Source organism: Astatotilapia calliptera, chromosome 15 (assembly GCF_964374335.1).
Source record: "Astatotilapia calliptera chromosome 15, fAstCal68.1, whole genome shotgun sequence".
Classification (NCBI taxonomy): Eukaryota; Metazoa; Chordata; class Actinopteri; order Cichliformes; family Cichlidae; genus Astatotilapia; species Astatotilapia calliptera.
In genome coordinates, this window is record NC_137436.1 from 13030171 (window position 1) to 13047354 (window position 17184).

General features: G+C 37.4%; 1 protein-coding gene across 8 annotated transcripts in view; it reads right to left on the reverse strand.

Moving 5' to 3' along the window:
- The window catches only part of otofa (otoferlin a), an 88615-nt gene that overhangs the window by 38809 nt on the left and 32622 nt on the right, over positions 1 to 17184 (reverse strand). For all 8 annotated transcript variants that reach the window (XM_080289407.1, XM_080289406.1, XM_080289404.1 and 5 more), the window contains exons 4-5: positions 15618 to 15717; positions 10805 to 11004 (exon numbers count right to left, since the gene is read on the reverse strand). In XM_080289407.1, the coding sequence (XP_080145533.1) occupies positions 10805 to 11004; positions 15618 to 15717 (300 nt within the window). The remainder of the gene's footprint in view (positions 1 to 10804; positions 11005 to 15617; positions 15718 to 17184) is intronic.

Genomic DNA, 17184 nt, shown 5'->3' on the forward strand with positions numbered 1-17184 from the left:
GGAAACTGAGACTACACTTCACTACACTACACAAAAGTATTGCTTGATCTAATGAGTCTTATCTTCTGGTGTCACGTTCAGGATATTAGGGTGAAAATTTGTTGTAAACAACATGGAAGCATAGTGTATATAACAACATAGCTCTGTGAGTGTGTATTTATGAATCATTTAATACCGTTCAGTTAAATCATGAGTATTACATTTGTTAGATTTCTGAGTTTGCTGAGGTTAATCCAATATTCTCTCACAGTTTCCTCCAGACAGTAATAGCTGAACCGTTAGTTAGCATCTATCCATCTGTATGTTTTCTCATGTGTTTTAATTTCAGTTCAGATGAAAACAAATAAATAAAGTGAAGACTGAAAATATCCCAGGAGCAATTAATATTTAACTAACATATATACTGTCAGTTCTGCTCTGGGAGTTCTGCTGAAAGGGGCTCACAAAGATTCCCTCCATATATATCTCTTCTTTCTTTTTCACATGAATTGGATTGGATGCACATTGAGCCAGACAAAGATCAGCACTACCTGATAACACTGCAAGGGAATGAAACTGAGATAATAAGAACTCTATCCTGAAACCTTATTGAACAGTGCTCCCTTTTCGCTTTCACTCTCTAGTTCTCTACACTTGATTTCTTTCCTTGGCTATTAAGCACTGTTTTGTTTTTTAGCTTTCTAATTGATAACGTTTGTGTTCCTATCATCCCCATGATTTAGATAGATCTTGTCAAGTGCATTGTGTTCTCACTTCATTTGCTTAAATGATATTCTTTGCATGCATGATCTAGTAAATGTTTGCTTATAACTTCATCCCCATTAGAGTCACATAGTTAAATTCTCATGCAAGTTTAAAGCCTGCCTACACAACAAAGTCCTCTGAGTCTTGGTGGCCTATTTACAGCAAACAAAACTTAAAAAAAAAAAAATCACAGGTCTATTATTTAACACGGCGTCTGCATCAGGAAGGAAGATGTTACCCATAACACAAACTGAAAACTCAAACAAAAAGAAGAAAATAAAAGTGCTGGGGAAACTGAAATTAAGGGCAGGGGTATTAGAATGTATAGTACACAATGGCATTTTTTGTAGGAACATTCATCATATTTAAAATTTTAATATCCACTCCAAAAATAGCATTTTATTTAATTATTTGTTCATATTTTTTATTGCACCAGCTGGGCTGGAAAAGAAAATCTCTGGATAGTAAAGTTTAATTCAGGCTGTGCTGAGGAGTTTGCAATTGTGGTGGTCTGCCACATTGTTCTTTAGTTCTCTTCTTGTGTTTCTTAGTTTAATTTTCCTGGTCACTTCCTGTATCGGCTAGCTGAATGAGGAGAATTGTCCCTTTATCTCTTTGTCATTACGTGAGTTTTGCTGGACCACTGCTGGACGACCTCCCATAACACTGAATACACTTTGCGCCATCTTTCAGTTTGACTTAAGTTTGACTTTTGTCTGCCTTACCTGCTGATTCTAGAGTGGATTTTGGTTCTTTTTATGTCTAAAGTAATTTAAAAAATAATAATGGCAACCTTAGCTTCTTTATGGCGTACAACGTTACAACTCCTGTCTGCATTAAACACATGCAATAAAAAAAAAACAACAACAAAAAACTGGGATGTCTTTATGTCATCATTGTAATCTGCTCCTTCATCAGGGCTTTGAACAAAAAAAGAAAACAAAAAGACAGCATCGGGAGACAAAAAAAGTTCAAATTTACACACCAGCGCTATCACAGAGGCTGAAGATAAGAGCCAGTGCAAAGCACAGCAAAACAAAACAGCAGAGATGAGAGCTGCAATCCCTCGAGAGGATATCAGTGCATGAAAAGAAACAAGTAATGCCAAAGATTTAAATTACAACGGCTGCAATTTAGGGACACACAAGTGAAAGGGTGAAGAGAAAAAAAACATAATTCAGTTAAAACATTGCATTAAAGTTACTCTTTGACTTGAAAATGCAATATTTGAACCCCAGACTGATACAGGAGAATATTACAAGATGTTTTCCTTAATATTTCTCATTTTTATGTGGTAACTTTCTTTGCAAGGTTCCTCAACTGATAAGTTACAGTTTACATTTAATTTGATAGATAAGACAAACCAGCCTCTGGATTTTTACATCGCTCGTCACCAGTGTTGGGACTAACACGTTATTAAGTAACGCGTTACAGTAACTACGTTATTATTGTGGTAACGAGCACGGTAACTAGTTATTATGCCAAAATCAGGAACGCGTTACTCGTTACTGGGATTTAGATAGGGTCGTTACTCGTTACTTCGTGTGGTGGCATCGCGGAGTTTCCACAGATTCAGTAACATTAGCAAGTGGTGGAGGCAGCAGGTGGATGAAGGAAAAGGGACGCAGAAGGAAAAGAGACCCGAGGCGGCCGCCGGTCCAAGTGTGAACTGAACTTCAGGTAAGAAGTTATGACCTGCAGTCTCTCTGGGTCAGATATGAACCAAGTTTAGGTGGAGTTTATTTTCGTTATTCTGACTTTTTCCGTACTGCGTGCTAGCTAGCATGACGGAGTTTCTATACAGCTGGGTGGGTGCTATGAAGTTAATGATGTTGAACCTTATTTTGTTCATAAGTTATTAGAGTTGCCAACCGTCCCGTCTGGTATTCAGAGAAAATATTACGCGTTTCTTATTGAGGTGAAAAGGAACAGTTTGTCCCGTAATTCAGCTACAATGAAAAAGGCACAAAGCTGGAGTTATTCTGTGTCTTTGCTGCACAGCTGCCTCTTCTTCTCTCATTCTCCCCCCTCCCTCTCCTGTTTCTACTTCAATCATGAAACTGATCAATGATCAGCTGATCGGCTCTCTTGTTTGTTTATCGCTCACTTTGCGCCAAAAGAGGAAACCAGCGGATGTCGCGCTAAACAACAGCAGCACGTTTAAGCTTGATCAGCTGTTGTTAGAATTTATTTAATATTAATTTCTAGTATCAGCTGATGTTTGCTGGAGCCACAGCTGTAAAAAAAAAAAGCTGCTGGTCATGATATGGTTTGGTTATCTGGTGAGAGGGAAACATGAAGATGAAACCAGGAGATGTCCTTACTGAATCATCAGAGCTGAGCAGGTGATGGAGAAACAGGTTAACCTTTTAGGTGACATGAATGAGTTGAAGGGAAGTTATGAACTGTTTCTGAGAGACAAATAACCCCAGGATCCTTTTCTAAGTAGCTGACAGCTGGTAACTGTGCAGGTGCGGATCTAGCAAAGTGTGGCCAAGGGGGCATGTAGGGCATTAACAGGGAATGGGGGGCACAAAGAAATACTTTTCTTTCTTATTCTCATTTAAAATGTCTAGCTTTTAAAAAATAATTATCTGAATCTTACAACAAACGATTGATAGATTGATGCATATATACCATCAAAACAGTGTACATCACTGTCACAACAGTGTTTGTTTTCATTCAAAGGCTTTATGATTTTTCCTATAATGGTGGGCCAGTTTCTAGTCAAAATGCCCGGGCCAATTTTCTTTCCCAGTCCAGCCCTGTATGCAGCTCATCTGCAGTCTGGTGTTACCTACATCTTCCTATTCAGAAGGCAGAATTTCTGAGTTCTGAGTACAATCGAAAGCACCACGACTGCAGTTTTTGTGTTGGATGTAAAAGGCGCACATGACTCTGTGACGTAGGCTAGAATCATGGCAGCAGTCAATGACGGTCCAGGCGTGGGATTTCTCTCGTGGAAATATGCACGTTATCATATCCTTTCTATTGGTAGGTGGCACAGTGCACTTGTGGCAAGTAAGCAAGCTAGAAGACTGGCAAAGTTATGGAAGAAACACATTAACAAGAGAATTCTGAGTAAAACCAAAGTTACTTTCCCTAGTAACTAGTTACTTTGAAAGTAACGAGTAACTTGAAGTAACTGAGTTACTTTTGAGAGAGGTAACTAGTAATGTAACTAAGTTACTATTTTAAAGTAACTTACCCAACACTGCTCGTCACTAATCTTTTAACAAAGTGGGACTTTGGCAACTTTATCTGTGATTGCAGTGTGGCGGCAGTGTTCTCATTCATTGATCTGAAGGTTTTTGCTGACAACAGTGTACAATCGCAAGTTTACAGTGTGTGTGTGCCAGAACAGTGCATCTGGCAGTATCTAACACCTAAAATAAGTCAGAAATGCCATGTTAGTTTGAGGTAAAAATACAGTAAAGTTGCTGTAACCAACACGTGTGTTTTAAATGGCTGGGATCACAAGAAAAATGTTTTACACTTTATTTTTAGCAGCACAGACCACATAATAATTAACAGAAATGACTGTGAGTCTAGAACATAAATCTCTAAATATACACTTTTCTGCTATCGCTCATTTTGAAATACATTGTCAGAATAAAGGGTTGTTTGAACTCTATGTGTGAGGGCTGACTGTGAGGTAGAGGCAGAATAAATTGTTCAGGAGGCTGACAGTCCAGTCCTTCCTTCACATCTGTGATCTAATGTGTCATATATAGAGTGCAGCCAACTAAAGAAAAAAATCAAACTAGAAAGACTTTATAAATAAACAAAAGAATAATAAAACCTCTAACTGTTTAAAATCAACAGATTCTTTAACCCCCCCACCCCCTCATGCTACACTTTGCAAATTCCCTCCCAGGGACTTTACTAAAGAAGGAGGCCAAAAAGACCCAAACTCGTTTGTCAGTTTTAAAAACAATCTGGTATCAATAACACTAAGATTAAAGACACTGCAGCATGCTTAGAGGCCGCGGGCAACAATATATCAATAGCATTTTTATTCCTTTTATGCTGTCATCATTTGAAATTCTCTTGGAGCTCAAATCTTATTTGATGCTGTATGAAACATTGTGTTTAAAGCAAGATTGTGAAATTGCACTTGTTGGGGAAATGCTTTTACAAAAACAACCACAGGGATTTCACTCTGTCTGCCTTGTTACTTGGTCAAAGACTGATATTATAAATATACTTAAAAAAAAGTGCTAAATCATGAAGCGAAGAAACTCCTTGCTTCTGCGTCGTTTTCCCCCTTGTAATAATTCCCTTGTTCATTCACTTTCCCATTTAAATTTCCATTTCATTAATAGAGGTAGTCACTTCAAATGACTGAAAACAAAAGGGGCACTCTCTGTGTCCGTGTGTGCCTAATTGAAACAATAAAAGAAGTAAATAGCCCTGACAGTGTTGCATGCAGTTAGATTAGCTAAGTGCCTCAGTTCTCCAGGGATGTCCTGACTGATACCAGCCATTTGTGTTGTGATGGAGCACAGCCACAGAGAAAATAACTTCATCTATTTGTAGGTGTTGCCTAAATTTATTTTGTGCTCTTATTAAATCATGGTCTTTGTTTCATTGCTTTTAGATTTTTTTTTATAATTGACCAGGATACAACAGGAAGGTTATGTAAGTAAAACTTATCCTGAAATTGATAAAGATTAAGACCTATAAGTAGACTTAATAATTCACCTTGTTATTAATAAAGCATTCATCGATTATTGTGCAACACAAGAGTGGAAAGTGCAGTTGGGTATGCTGTACTAGTGTAACTACAATCAGGTGAGAATTAGGGAGATGGCAGTTAGTTATACATCTAATCACGACTTAGAAAAAGCCTGATCAATCAACAGGACCAATGCAAGCACTCCTTTTAGGTTCCTACACAAATAAAGAAGGCAGAATACGATGATTATATGCATACTGAAGACCAGATTTTTGTATTAGCAGACATGTCTGCTCTAATGAATGTTTCCTCAGGGAGTCAGTGATGTTGTGAGCAGACCTAAAGACACAGCGACCAGTGAGATAGGAGATCACACAACACTGGCACACAGTATGAGGATAGATCACAGCTGTGTGACAACACGGCTGTCTTTAAGGATGCTGCAATTTACACTGGTGAAAATAAACCAAGTAGACCAGATAATAATAATAAAACACAAGTAAATTAACGCTTGCTTGAACAAATTACCTTTTGCTGCAGTGGGAATGAAGACAGGAGGGTGATGTTGTGCAAATGGTGCATGCATATTCAAACTACCTGGATAAACACAATGAAAATTTACAGCTATTTGCTTCTGTGGGGCAATACCAATAAATCTATGAATTTCAACATTATTTCAACAGGAAGAAAACACTCTGTTAGCCCTATGCACTAGGGTTCTGGTCTTTTATTTCCAGGTTTTGATGTCTGTAGATCTCATTTTATTTTATTTTATTTTCTCATGGTATTTTTTGTGATCTGTGCCTCATGCACTGCGTTGAGGCAGCAGTGACACTGGTCACTTATTCCATAACTTTCACATGGATGCATTTCAAGGATTCCTACTCTCACATGCACTGGGTCAGTTTTACTTTTTTAATATTCAGACTTATAAGGCACATTTTAACCAAAATCACAATCTTTTCCTTACCTTAACTAAACAACATGTAGTACATATATTTATCTAAATACCACAACGTAGTTTCTGGCGCCCGAAGAAAAAGTATAAAACAAGTCAAAACAAAGCAGAGGGAAAAAAAAGTTATTCACAATCTCTTAATAAAGTTACTCCACTGATCAAGCCAACCAGCATGCAATTTGTAGTTCTTTTACTAATCACAAGGTGTTTGGTCAAGTTACAGATAACAAAGTAAACCTCATGTGTATTGTGGAGACAGCTGGAGAATCAAATCTATCCTAAAATCTGCTCTGCTCCTTACTCGTGCTCTAAACAACACATTTGCTTAAATGAAACTCAGAGAACTTGATTTACTTTTAGAAATAACAAAACCCCTAAAAAGCTGGCTTATTGTTGTGTTGCAGATAGCATGCAGTGCTTTATGGGTGCTGCCATAAATCACCCTGCAGGCCCAGAGACTTTGCAGAGAGATGGGAAGAGGTGGCAGCAGTACTGTACCAACTTAAGGGGACGAAGAGGAAGTCATATACCTTCACTATCCAATTTGTCATTTACAGAAGTGCTGGAAAGATGTAAAGATGAAATTCCATCCCCACTGAACACCAACCCCCGTGTACGAGGCACACATGACCTTTAGGCTACAGCTGATATAACAGAAATAGGCACCAGTGGGTTGAGCGCTGTGCAGGATCATGTTTGTTCTTCCACAATTAAGCTCAGAACAGGAAACTGAATTCCTGCTTTTTAAATGTAACTCACATTAGAATGTGCTGCATTTAAAGTCTCAATCTAGCAGCAGCTAATAAAAATCCTTTTAAGTTCGGAAATGCTAATAATTAATACCTGGGAAGGACAACTAACAATTACTGAGGTGTGTGAGATGTGAAATATTTGCCCTAAAATGGGTTAAAGTTACTATGGTCCACTCTCCACCATGACCTGGTCCACGCTAGTCCTCAACAGGAGTTGCAACCCCTGATTAAAAATGACAAACATAGAGCTATAAACTTAAAAACTTAAAAAAATAAAAATAAAAATCGAGGATCATTGTTAAAGCTTAACTGCTAATGACATTCTCCATCTCCTCCTCCTAATCCCCCTCCACTCTCCAGGAATGAGAGGCTCATTCCAGGTTATCATCTCCTGCACATCCACACTTCATTACCACAGTAAGGACAATTAACAGTGGCTTTGGAGCATCAGAATTCAAGACACAGTGAAATATCTTTGGGAATTTTAATTCTGAAAACATCTCAACCATAGAGAAACTTAGCAGCCGGTAACTCAGGAACTAATAGGATTGGATGAGAAGTGGCACGGCTATTAAAAATCCTCCTACAATCCTGCCACACTATTTTGCAGCAGTTTAGAGCTGAACTTTTTGTCTGGGCTTTCTCAGGAACTCATTCACCTTTTCTCCCCCCAAGACAAAATGCCTTTCGACACCTCGTTACAAGGTCTGACTTAGGGCTGCTCGATTATGGCAAAAATGATAATCACGATTATTTTCACTGAAATTGAGATCACGATTATTTGACGATATTTATTTAACCCTTTAAGACCTACTATAGAACCAAGTCCACCAGAGCTTATATTATTTTTATTTATTTTTTTTACATGCTGTAGTGCCATTTGTGGGAGCATTTCAAGTTGCTATACATCAATACAACTGTTATAGCCCATATTTTAATAATATGTATGCATTAAGTGCATAGTAATTACATAAATTGCAAAAAAAGTGCAATAAACTACAAAAAAAATTGAAAATCGTTTTTGTTTTGTTTACATATATTTCTACTTGGAGAAATTTAAGAGGTTTATCCCTCAAAACTTTAAATACAATAAAGTTGCAAAAAATAGTTTACAACAACAGGAAATTTATTTTGAGTGTCTTCATAGTTTTATTTTGGAGATACAGCAATTTTTATATACTGCAGGAAAAACAAAAAACAATCCTATGATGCAAATTTGCAAATATAACAGCATGTGCATCATTTCACTGTGGGAAGTGTTACGAACAGCTGATGGATCGGCAAAGCGTGTTTCTGGAATATTATGCTTTTGTTCCTGCAAGCGCTTTTTATGCAGTTTTTGCAAAGCTATATGTGGAACGAAACCGTGACCGAGGACAAGCTGATGGCATCAGATGTAAGTACAACTCCTCCGGTTTCATATGCAAAACAAATTATTGCGCTAGCTTACACGGTTCAGGTTCTACAGGGATTTAAAAATAGTTACGCAAAACGGAGCGTGCTGCTCTGACCGGCTTTAAAGGGTTAACAATGACTTTTAAAAAATAATATAAAATAGTGTGCAACACCACTGAAGTTTTTTGTTTTTTTTTTAACTCTTTTCAACCAACGGCAGTCACTCTCCAAATAACTTCTGCTTAGCTTTCTGAGCTTCCCTCGGGTCCTCTTAATCAGCGGTCTCCACCCTTTTTTGCGCCACGGACCGGTTTATGCCCGACAATATTTTCACGGACCGGCCTTTAAGGTGTCGCGGATAAATGAGGGAGGGGCTAATAATCGGCTCAGTCATTTTTAATGATCGTTGAAAGCCCAGATCGTAATCGTGATTAAAATTCGATTAATTGAGCAGCCCTAGTCTGACTGACAGCTTGTAGCAACCTCAGCAACGAAACAAGAAGGCCGGTTCACCTGAAGCGTGTGTAGCAAAAAAACAATTTGATCACAAATTTCTTCCCGCTTCTACTAAATTCTTTTACACTATTTTTCTACAGCAGTATTTTCATTTCTGTTTTCTGAGCAATATCCAAAGTCTTCCTTTCTTATGTAACACTCATGGGATGCTCTATAACTTCTATCTAACTCTTCTCATTGTCCTCAGGCTGGAAACCCTGTTTCCAAGGAATTTGATACTGTAACACAATGTAAACGTAGGTGTTCAGTATTAACAGACAAATACTTGAGCACAACAGCAAGCTACACACAAACTTTTTATACATGCCCATTCAATACACAGCACAAAGATGGGTTTAGGGGTTTGGCTGTGTTGATAGTTTCAGTGGAAATCAATACAACCCACAGATTATTTCACATGCTATTCAGCGAAAACGCAACAGTAGAACTGCAGAGGAAGAGGATGACAAAAGAGAAAAAGCCTTGGCAGAACATGCTCTTAGAGCTTTCTATGCTAAATATATTTGATGTTGTATGGCTTGCGTTTACTTGTCTATAGGAATTGATTATATTGTTAGGAATGACATTATTGATTCTGCTTATACAGTAGATGAGGATCTTTATATTTTTTCTTAAAACAGGCATACATACATTTTCAGTGTGTGTGTGTGTGTGTGTCAGGTAAGCAAACGGTTTTCAGGAAAAAGATGCCAGCATGGATTAAAAAAATGGAAACGTTTGTATACACATGGATCCTGTGACCCAACATAACTATTACTATTATACAACAGCAATATGTGGAGATTCAACTTCATGATACTCATACATTTTCCCATATAGTGGACGCTGCACTCTACTCTTGTGTAATCAATGAAATTAAACACTTCTTGCCTGGTGTCTTAAGATTACTTTTGTCTGTTATCAGACAGTGAAGAGGAAGACAGGAAATGGGGCATGACATATAACACCAGTAGAAGATGGTAATTTAACAAGAGATATTGCAGTTATGTAGGAGGAACTATAACAATTCAACTAAAACACTCAATAAAAGATACTTCTAGCTTCCATGTTGGCTTCTCGTTCATAACCTACTGCATTTTTACCGCATTACCGTTTATCCGACACTGCAAACTTCTTATAGAGCTACAAAGCTTTACTCTGTGCCAAATATGTAAAACAACTTCTAACGTCTTTCAGTCTGGAGTCTCTGGACAGCAATTAGGTCATTTATGTTAAAAAGAGCTGCCTAGCACTACTGAGAATCTAAAGAATCCAGCAACTGTTGTTCTTCACTGCTCTGGTATTAAATTGAGTAAATTTATGTCTTTTCTACACGGGACCAAAGGTTGTTCCTTTTGGCTTTACAGTTATGTAACTGTCCCGAGGGGTTAAGCTGCTAGTTCTGCCTCGAATACTTTGCTTATTTCATTGAAACTTTGCAAAAACAATAACAATAGTCAAGTCTACACCATAGACTGATGATCAACTGATCACTTATAACAGCTCGTTTGTGGAACAATAAAGTCTTTATTAAAAAACAGACTTCCTGTTTATTTCTCTCTGTAATCATAACAGATGTTGCATGAACTAGTCAGTAATTCTCACCCACGTGTGAGTCAGTAGTGCTGTTACTGGAACTGACTTCTTAAAAAGTGAATCATGTAATTAAAACAATATATCTTGTTTGGGAAGCCAACACATTAATCTTGAAAGGCAAATTAAGAGTAGTTGATTTGTAATGTGCTATGTTCTAATGTAGAGATGGTTTTATGTTTGACTTACTTTCTGAAGGTTGGTATGGATCCATGTAAAGATCGTCCAGGGGACGTCCCTGACCCGTGGCTTTGTCCTGACAGCAAGCTATCTGTTTCAAAGGAAAACGTCCCATCACGGTCGTCAGGAACATCCAAGAAGTCCCCGTCACTCCACACTCCAACCATGCCATCCATCGGCTGGTACCTGATCTCTATGGTAACATTGGTCTGGAAATGAAATAGTGAATGAATGAAAATGAGCTTACTTGAAACGGCGTTACGAAGCTTCAAAGTATTTGGATAAAATCATAGTAAATCTTTCAGAAGCAAAGACGTACAGCTTATCTTTAAATGACTTCAAGTACTTAATCTGGTCATTTAATTTGAAGCATTATCTAATATCTAAAATCTCTCTTCAGTTTTAATGGTTAGAAGTTAGGTCTGAAAAACACTTTTTTTTAACTTTTCCCCAAAATAAAGTTTAAAACATCTTTAAACAGTGTCCTCTCCAGAAACTTATACTTCTACTATAAACTCTACTGTTCTCCACAGATTGACATTTTTATAGTATCTTTTAAATGCGTCTTTGTTTCCTCTGATATGAGACTTCATTTGCTAAGGAAATCTCAGTCTTCTCTCAGCTGTTGTAGGGACTTAATTATGCCTTTGTCAAAATCAGATATAATCACTTGTGATACCTCTAACTGAGAAACAGTCAAAAGACATTTTGCCCTTGCTACATATATAATTTTTATTTGCTAGAATGGCAGTGTATCCAGACATTAGAACATACTCACACAGCCATCAATATCATATCACTGTATGCTGTTAAAGCTTGAGAAACAGCAAGTTACCTGCAGATGCTGTAAAGTTATTTTAATCTAACATATTCTTCGGCACAGGAAGAATGCCTACAGCGTCAACTACCACATGAATTAAAAAACTTAAGCTGGGATTGTACAGTTTTCCAAGACCAACATGTTAGCTTAAGATGTGTGCTAAAGTGTCAGAAGACTGCATTTATGCCAACTTGAGAATGTCAATAAACGGAGTGAGTCCCTTTCAACTCCTGTATTTAAATCCACAACTCTGAAGCAGAAACTGTCTTTAAAAAAAACAAACAAACAGATTTTGGACCCATTAGCAAATTTAACACACTCATTTATATATGTCATTATTAGTTGTGAGGCAGCTTTGACTGACAGGGTGCACCAACCACTGAGCCATGAGTGAGTCTTTATATGTTACAACCAACACACAAGTCAAACTGAGCTTGTAGTTCACTGAAATAAACAACAACAACAACAACAACAAAACAATAGACAACACAGTAATACATAGTCTTGGCATGTCTATATCAGTTTAATTGTGTAGAAAAAGCTCTTGATAGTAGAAACAAACTTGACAGGACAATAAATGATGTCTTCTGCTTGGTATTTGTTGGGGGAAGTCAGACTGACACTAACTGCTTGTTTAATCCAGGTCAGAAACATGGGTGACACTTTAGTGTGTCTTTAGTGCCTTCTTGGGAGTCTTGCTTGGACAAGTTTTAGCCTCCTGACAACGACCTGATCTTTTTTACAGAGCAGCCAATTTATTCCACTGACAAAGATGGATGAGGAAAAAAATGTACATGGGGCTCTCGGCTCCTTTCTCCTCCATTTCTCTCTGTGTCGCCAGCTCTTCCTTATATCCTCACAAGGCGATAGCTGTGGTCCGCGAGGAGTTCGATTTGTTTCTATGGCAACCACACCAGTGCAGGATTGTAAGTAAAAGTGTTGCTCTCAGGTTATGTCTGGCTTAGTTTTACCAGTTTTTTGGTACAGGGACGCACAGTGATACAATTCTCCTGTTTTCATGGGAAGCGACTTGCACATATGTCTGTGGATATGTGCATCAATGTGTGCAATGTGTGTAAACCCTGAAGCTCTCCCATGCTGCGTGTCATCATCTCAGAAGCATCACATCAGTGCTCCCGGTTCCAGGAACACCATTCTGCACACTGGGGTGGTTTGAAAGCTCATATGGTTGGCTTCTCTCTCACACACTCAATTGTGCTGCCCTCATTTCCATATACATATTCACTCTTACATTATGCATTCGCTGCTAAATCAGCCTCACTCTCAACCTCACCACTGAACTGCTCTCGGTTGAGCAGTTTTAAATAAAATTTCCAATCAATAGTAAATATCTGGATTCATGTTAAATGCAAATGTGCTGATGTTGCTACGACACACTTGTATTTCCATCAGATCCTCGTTGATGTGAGGGTCCTTAATGCTTGTGCCTTTATAGGCCAAGTGATGACTGTTACATTGCTTATTGCCAGCAGTGCAGGTGGAATTCAAGATTGATTTCTCCATTTAATGGTCCCCTATTTGCTTGTGAATGCATTTTGGAAGCTAATACAATCCCTTTCAATTCTAATGCCGTATGGTAAGTTGTATAATTTACAAAACTAGAAGTTCGATTTAGGCTCAGTTTTAACCTCTGCTGTGTTCATCAGGTTCTTTCAACTACCTAACTAAAGGTAATGTAACCATGGAGTAAAGGCATGTTTTCATGACTGTGATATTCAATAAGTCTATTTTAGATTAGACTCATTTTGACACATTTTGGGCACTTTGGAGTCTCTGCTTGAATTTAAAATAAAGATATTTGAAAGTTCGCAGCAAATGTTGCTGATCTTTTCAGTGAGGCTAAACATGGAGCCTATCCTAGTTAGTTACTGCCTGTGTTACTTTCTGGTGACCAGAGATGGGCAGTAACGCGTTACTTGTAACGCGTTACTGTAATCTGATTACTTTTTTCAAGTAACGAGTAAAGTAAGGGATTACTATTGCAAAAACGGTAATTAGATTACGCTACTTTCCCGTAGTAACTCTGCGTTACTGCGTTACTAAAACCGTGATTTTTTTGCAAGAATGTCTCATGACAGTGACGTAAGCGAGTGCACCCTTAGTGACAACAGCTGTGTGCAGATCAACAATGGATCACATATCGATTGTGGGAGAGAGTATGCAGCGTTTAAAGCAGGGGTGTCAAACTCAAATACACAGTGGGCCAAAATTCAAAACTGGAACAAAGTCGCGGGCTAACGTTAATATTTATTGAAAAAAGAAATCTTCCTCCAGATATAAGAATGAATCTTTTCTTATGGACTCAAATAAGTTTTGCTGAAAAACTGAATATGGAACAAGCAAAGCTTAATACTAAACTATATATATATATATTAGCTGTATAATACCAGTAGGCCAGCTCTAATAGTAATTTGGTGTGGCTTTGCGGGCCAAATGTAATTAGGCTGCGGGCCAAATTTGGCCGGCGGGCCAGAGTTTGACACCTATGGTTTAAAGCGTGGAAGTACTGACCTTACTTTGAGTTTGATTCCATAAAAAGTGACAAAAACATTAGCGTCCATCGTGCGTGGGAAGAAAACTTCTTTTTACAGCGAAAAAAACCCCTAAACTTCCAAGCAAGCACCGAGTGCGCAACGACGTAATGGGAAACTCACAGAGAAAAGGATTCTTCCACTGACCGCTGCCGCACACCTGCACCAGGGTAAACCTCCGCCTACTCCACTCCTGCTTTGCAGGTGAAAATAGAGCAACAGGACCGCTAGTCTTTGACTTTATTTATTTTCTGCTGTGTTTTACTTGCATCTATTTGAAAGACTGAGTGTAAACACAAAAAATATTTTATTTTATTTTATGTGCTGGAATGTGCAGAAAATAGGTTTAAATGTTAAACTAATTTATTCAAGTCAGAGAATGTTGCATATAATTAAATTTTTTGCTTGATGCATAAAGTTAAAAGATTAAAACTGATAAAACAAGTTAAAAAAGGGACTTTTCCATTTGATTATATTCTGTATGATGAATTATGTAGAAAAAGTAGAATTGGGCTGAAAGATCTATCGCTTTATCACCTCTTCAGGTTGTAAATCGTGTTTTTAAAAAGTAACTAAGTAATTAATTACTTTTGAAAATAAGTAATCAGTAAAGTAACGGGATTATTTTTTGGGGGAAGTATTCAGTAATTAGTTACTGATTACTTTTTTCAAGTAACTTGACCAACACTGCTGGTGACTAGGAAAAATCTAAACAATATGTAAACTCAACAGTGGCATGTGATCAGTTCATAAAGCAAAGACATCTATAACATCTTTGTGGGAATAATATTTACCTATTTTATGGCAAAATGCTATACTTTCAGCAACAAATTGCTAATTTTGCCATTTGTTGCTTGTTGGGTAACATGTTGTACGTTTATCCAAGCCCTTTTTTTTATTTTCTCAAAACTGTCCTTGTTACCACTGAAAAAGATGTCACTGGTTTAGTAGGATCATTAGAGAGCAAGCCGACTTCTATCCACAATTTTTTTCAATCCAAATTAAGAAAAAATAACCAGATTTTAATGTTTCCTGGTGATTGATGGACCTCTGTTCATCTTTACTTCTGAGATACTCTCCAAGATGCTTTTCTTATACTTAAACATGCCACTGACCTGTTGTCTAATTAGCTGCAAAATGTTCCTCGAGCTGAACTTACTTTTCCTTTTGTTGCCCTTTTACTCAATGTTTTGCTGCCGATCACTTCAAAACAGCTTTGATTTTTTTCTGTTATTTTCTTATTTTAAACATTTGATATGTTATCTGTGTTGTCTTGTCGATAAAATATGGGTTTATGAATGAATCCCAACATAAACTGAAATAAAGCTACAGAAGGCCCAACATTAAAGGTTTCAAATTAGATGGTGCAGTCACATGAAAATGCTGTCTAAATATTTTGATTGGCTCACATTGATTTATGTCTGTAGATTGTTCTAATGTGAGAGTTTACCTTTATTGACGTGTTGTTATCATCAGTGAGTGTGTCAGTCAGCTCTAGATGTCCCTCTTCAGCCACTTTCTGAAGCACCATACAGAAAGTCCCAATGAGTCTGTAGGAAAAGAGCAACAAAGAGCCATGCATTGTAAACAGAAATCAATAGAATCAATAATGGCATTGTGTCACTTGTCTTTTGTTCCTCCTCTGCTGCCCATCTGTTTATCTTTGTTTTACATGCTGCAATAGAGCGCTCGCATCACTGCATTTGGAAAAAAAAACACATGCAAACATACATGTCCTAGTTTAAACCTTTAAAGTTTGCACCCCCCCCCCCCCTTTTTAAGGCTTTGCTTGTTTAAGCAATACAATGACCAAGCCAAATTTATTGTGTACAACATAATTTCTTTCTTATAAAAGTGTGCTAAACTACCTCACCAGGAGTGTAGAGCTGTGAACTCACATTATGAAAACAAAAATATGACAAAAGTAGCTGTGAATTGCTGAATGGAAAAAAAAACCCCTACATATATATTTATAATATGTTAACATGTCTCTGTCTTTGTTATTAAAAAAACATTTCACAGTTTAAAATTTGATTTGTCATCTTGTTCCATATTTCATTAAATACATGGGATTTTACTAATTAACAAATCCCTTAGCGGTTTCATTAAATTTTACACAACATCTCCTCTTTTTTTGGATGTAAGCAGCAGTGAACTGAGCTGTTTTGGCCACTGCAGGTGTCTAATTTGATCCATATCACTTTGGCACTCTTTCTACTTCTGTTGGACATTTGCGGTGACAGACAGTGAAAAAGTACTTCACTACCTTTGTCACCAGCTCACTCTGCCATATGCTGCATCTCAAACGAAGTAATTAGTGCCCCAACCCCCCGGTTAGTTTGGAAGTGCATCTTGTGAAATGATTTTTGCTTCTGCTGTGATAACTAATTTTCCTAGCAGATAAGCAATAGGAATTAAGTTTTACTGCCTATTTTAAAATACTTAGACATTTTTCATGCTTAATATCAAACAGTTAACACAAAAATGTTCCACACTGGTCAAAACTACTCTGTAAATTAAACATCTATCCATCTACTATTTATTCTACCTACAAATTATGTCCAAACGAGCTACAGCTAAAAGATATTGCTGTAGCCATGATTGCATTAAATGTGGATTTTTACTATAAAGGCACTACAAAAAAAAGTGGAGGCTGCACATGCATCTTCAACCTAGCCACAAATCAGATTTACAGTCAGCACATTTTCAGAATAGGCAACAAAGTGAAAAAACAAAATGTGAAATATGGTCACATTTCCTCTTCTGTTCCTAAGTTATGGCATTTAATAATGTCCATGAAAGTGTGACATCACGGTGAAGTCTACCGTTGGTATTTTGGGCTTAAAATGTCATTTTATATTCTATCACGTCAGACATTGGTGTAGTAACTTGTGCTTTGAAGCTTAAATATTCATATTTGTGCAAACTGTGGAGAAACTACCTCGAGGCTTTCCTGAGATACTGTGTTCATAAAAATGGGATTGACAGACAGACTGATGATCCATCAACATAATGCT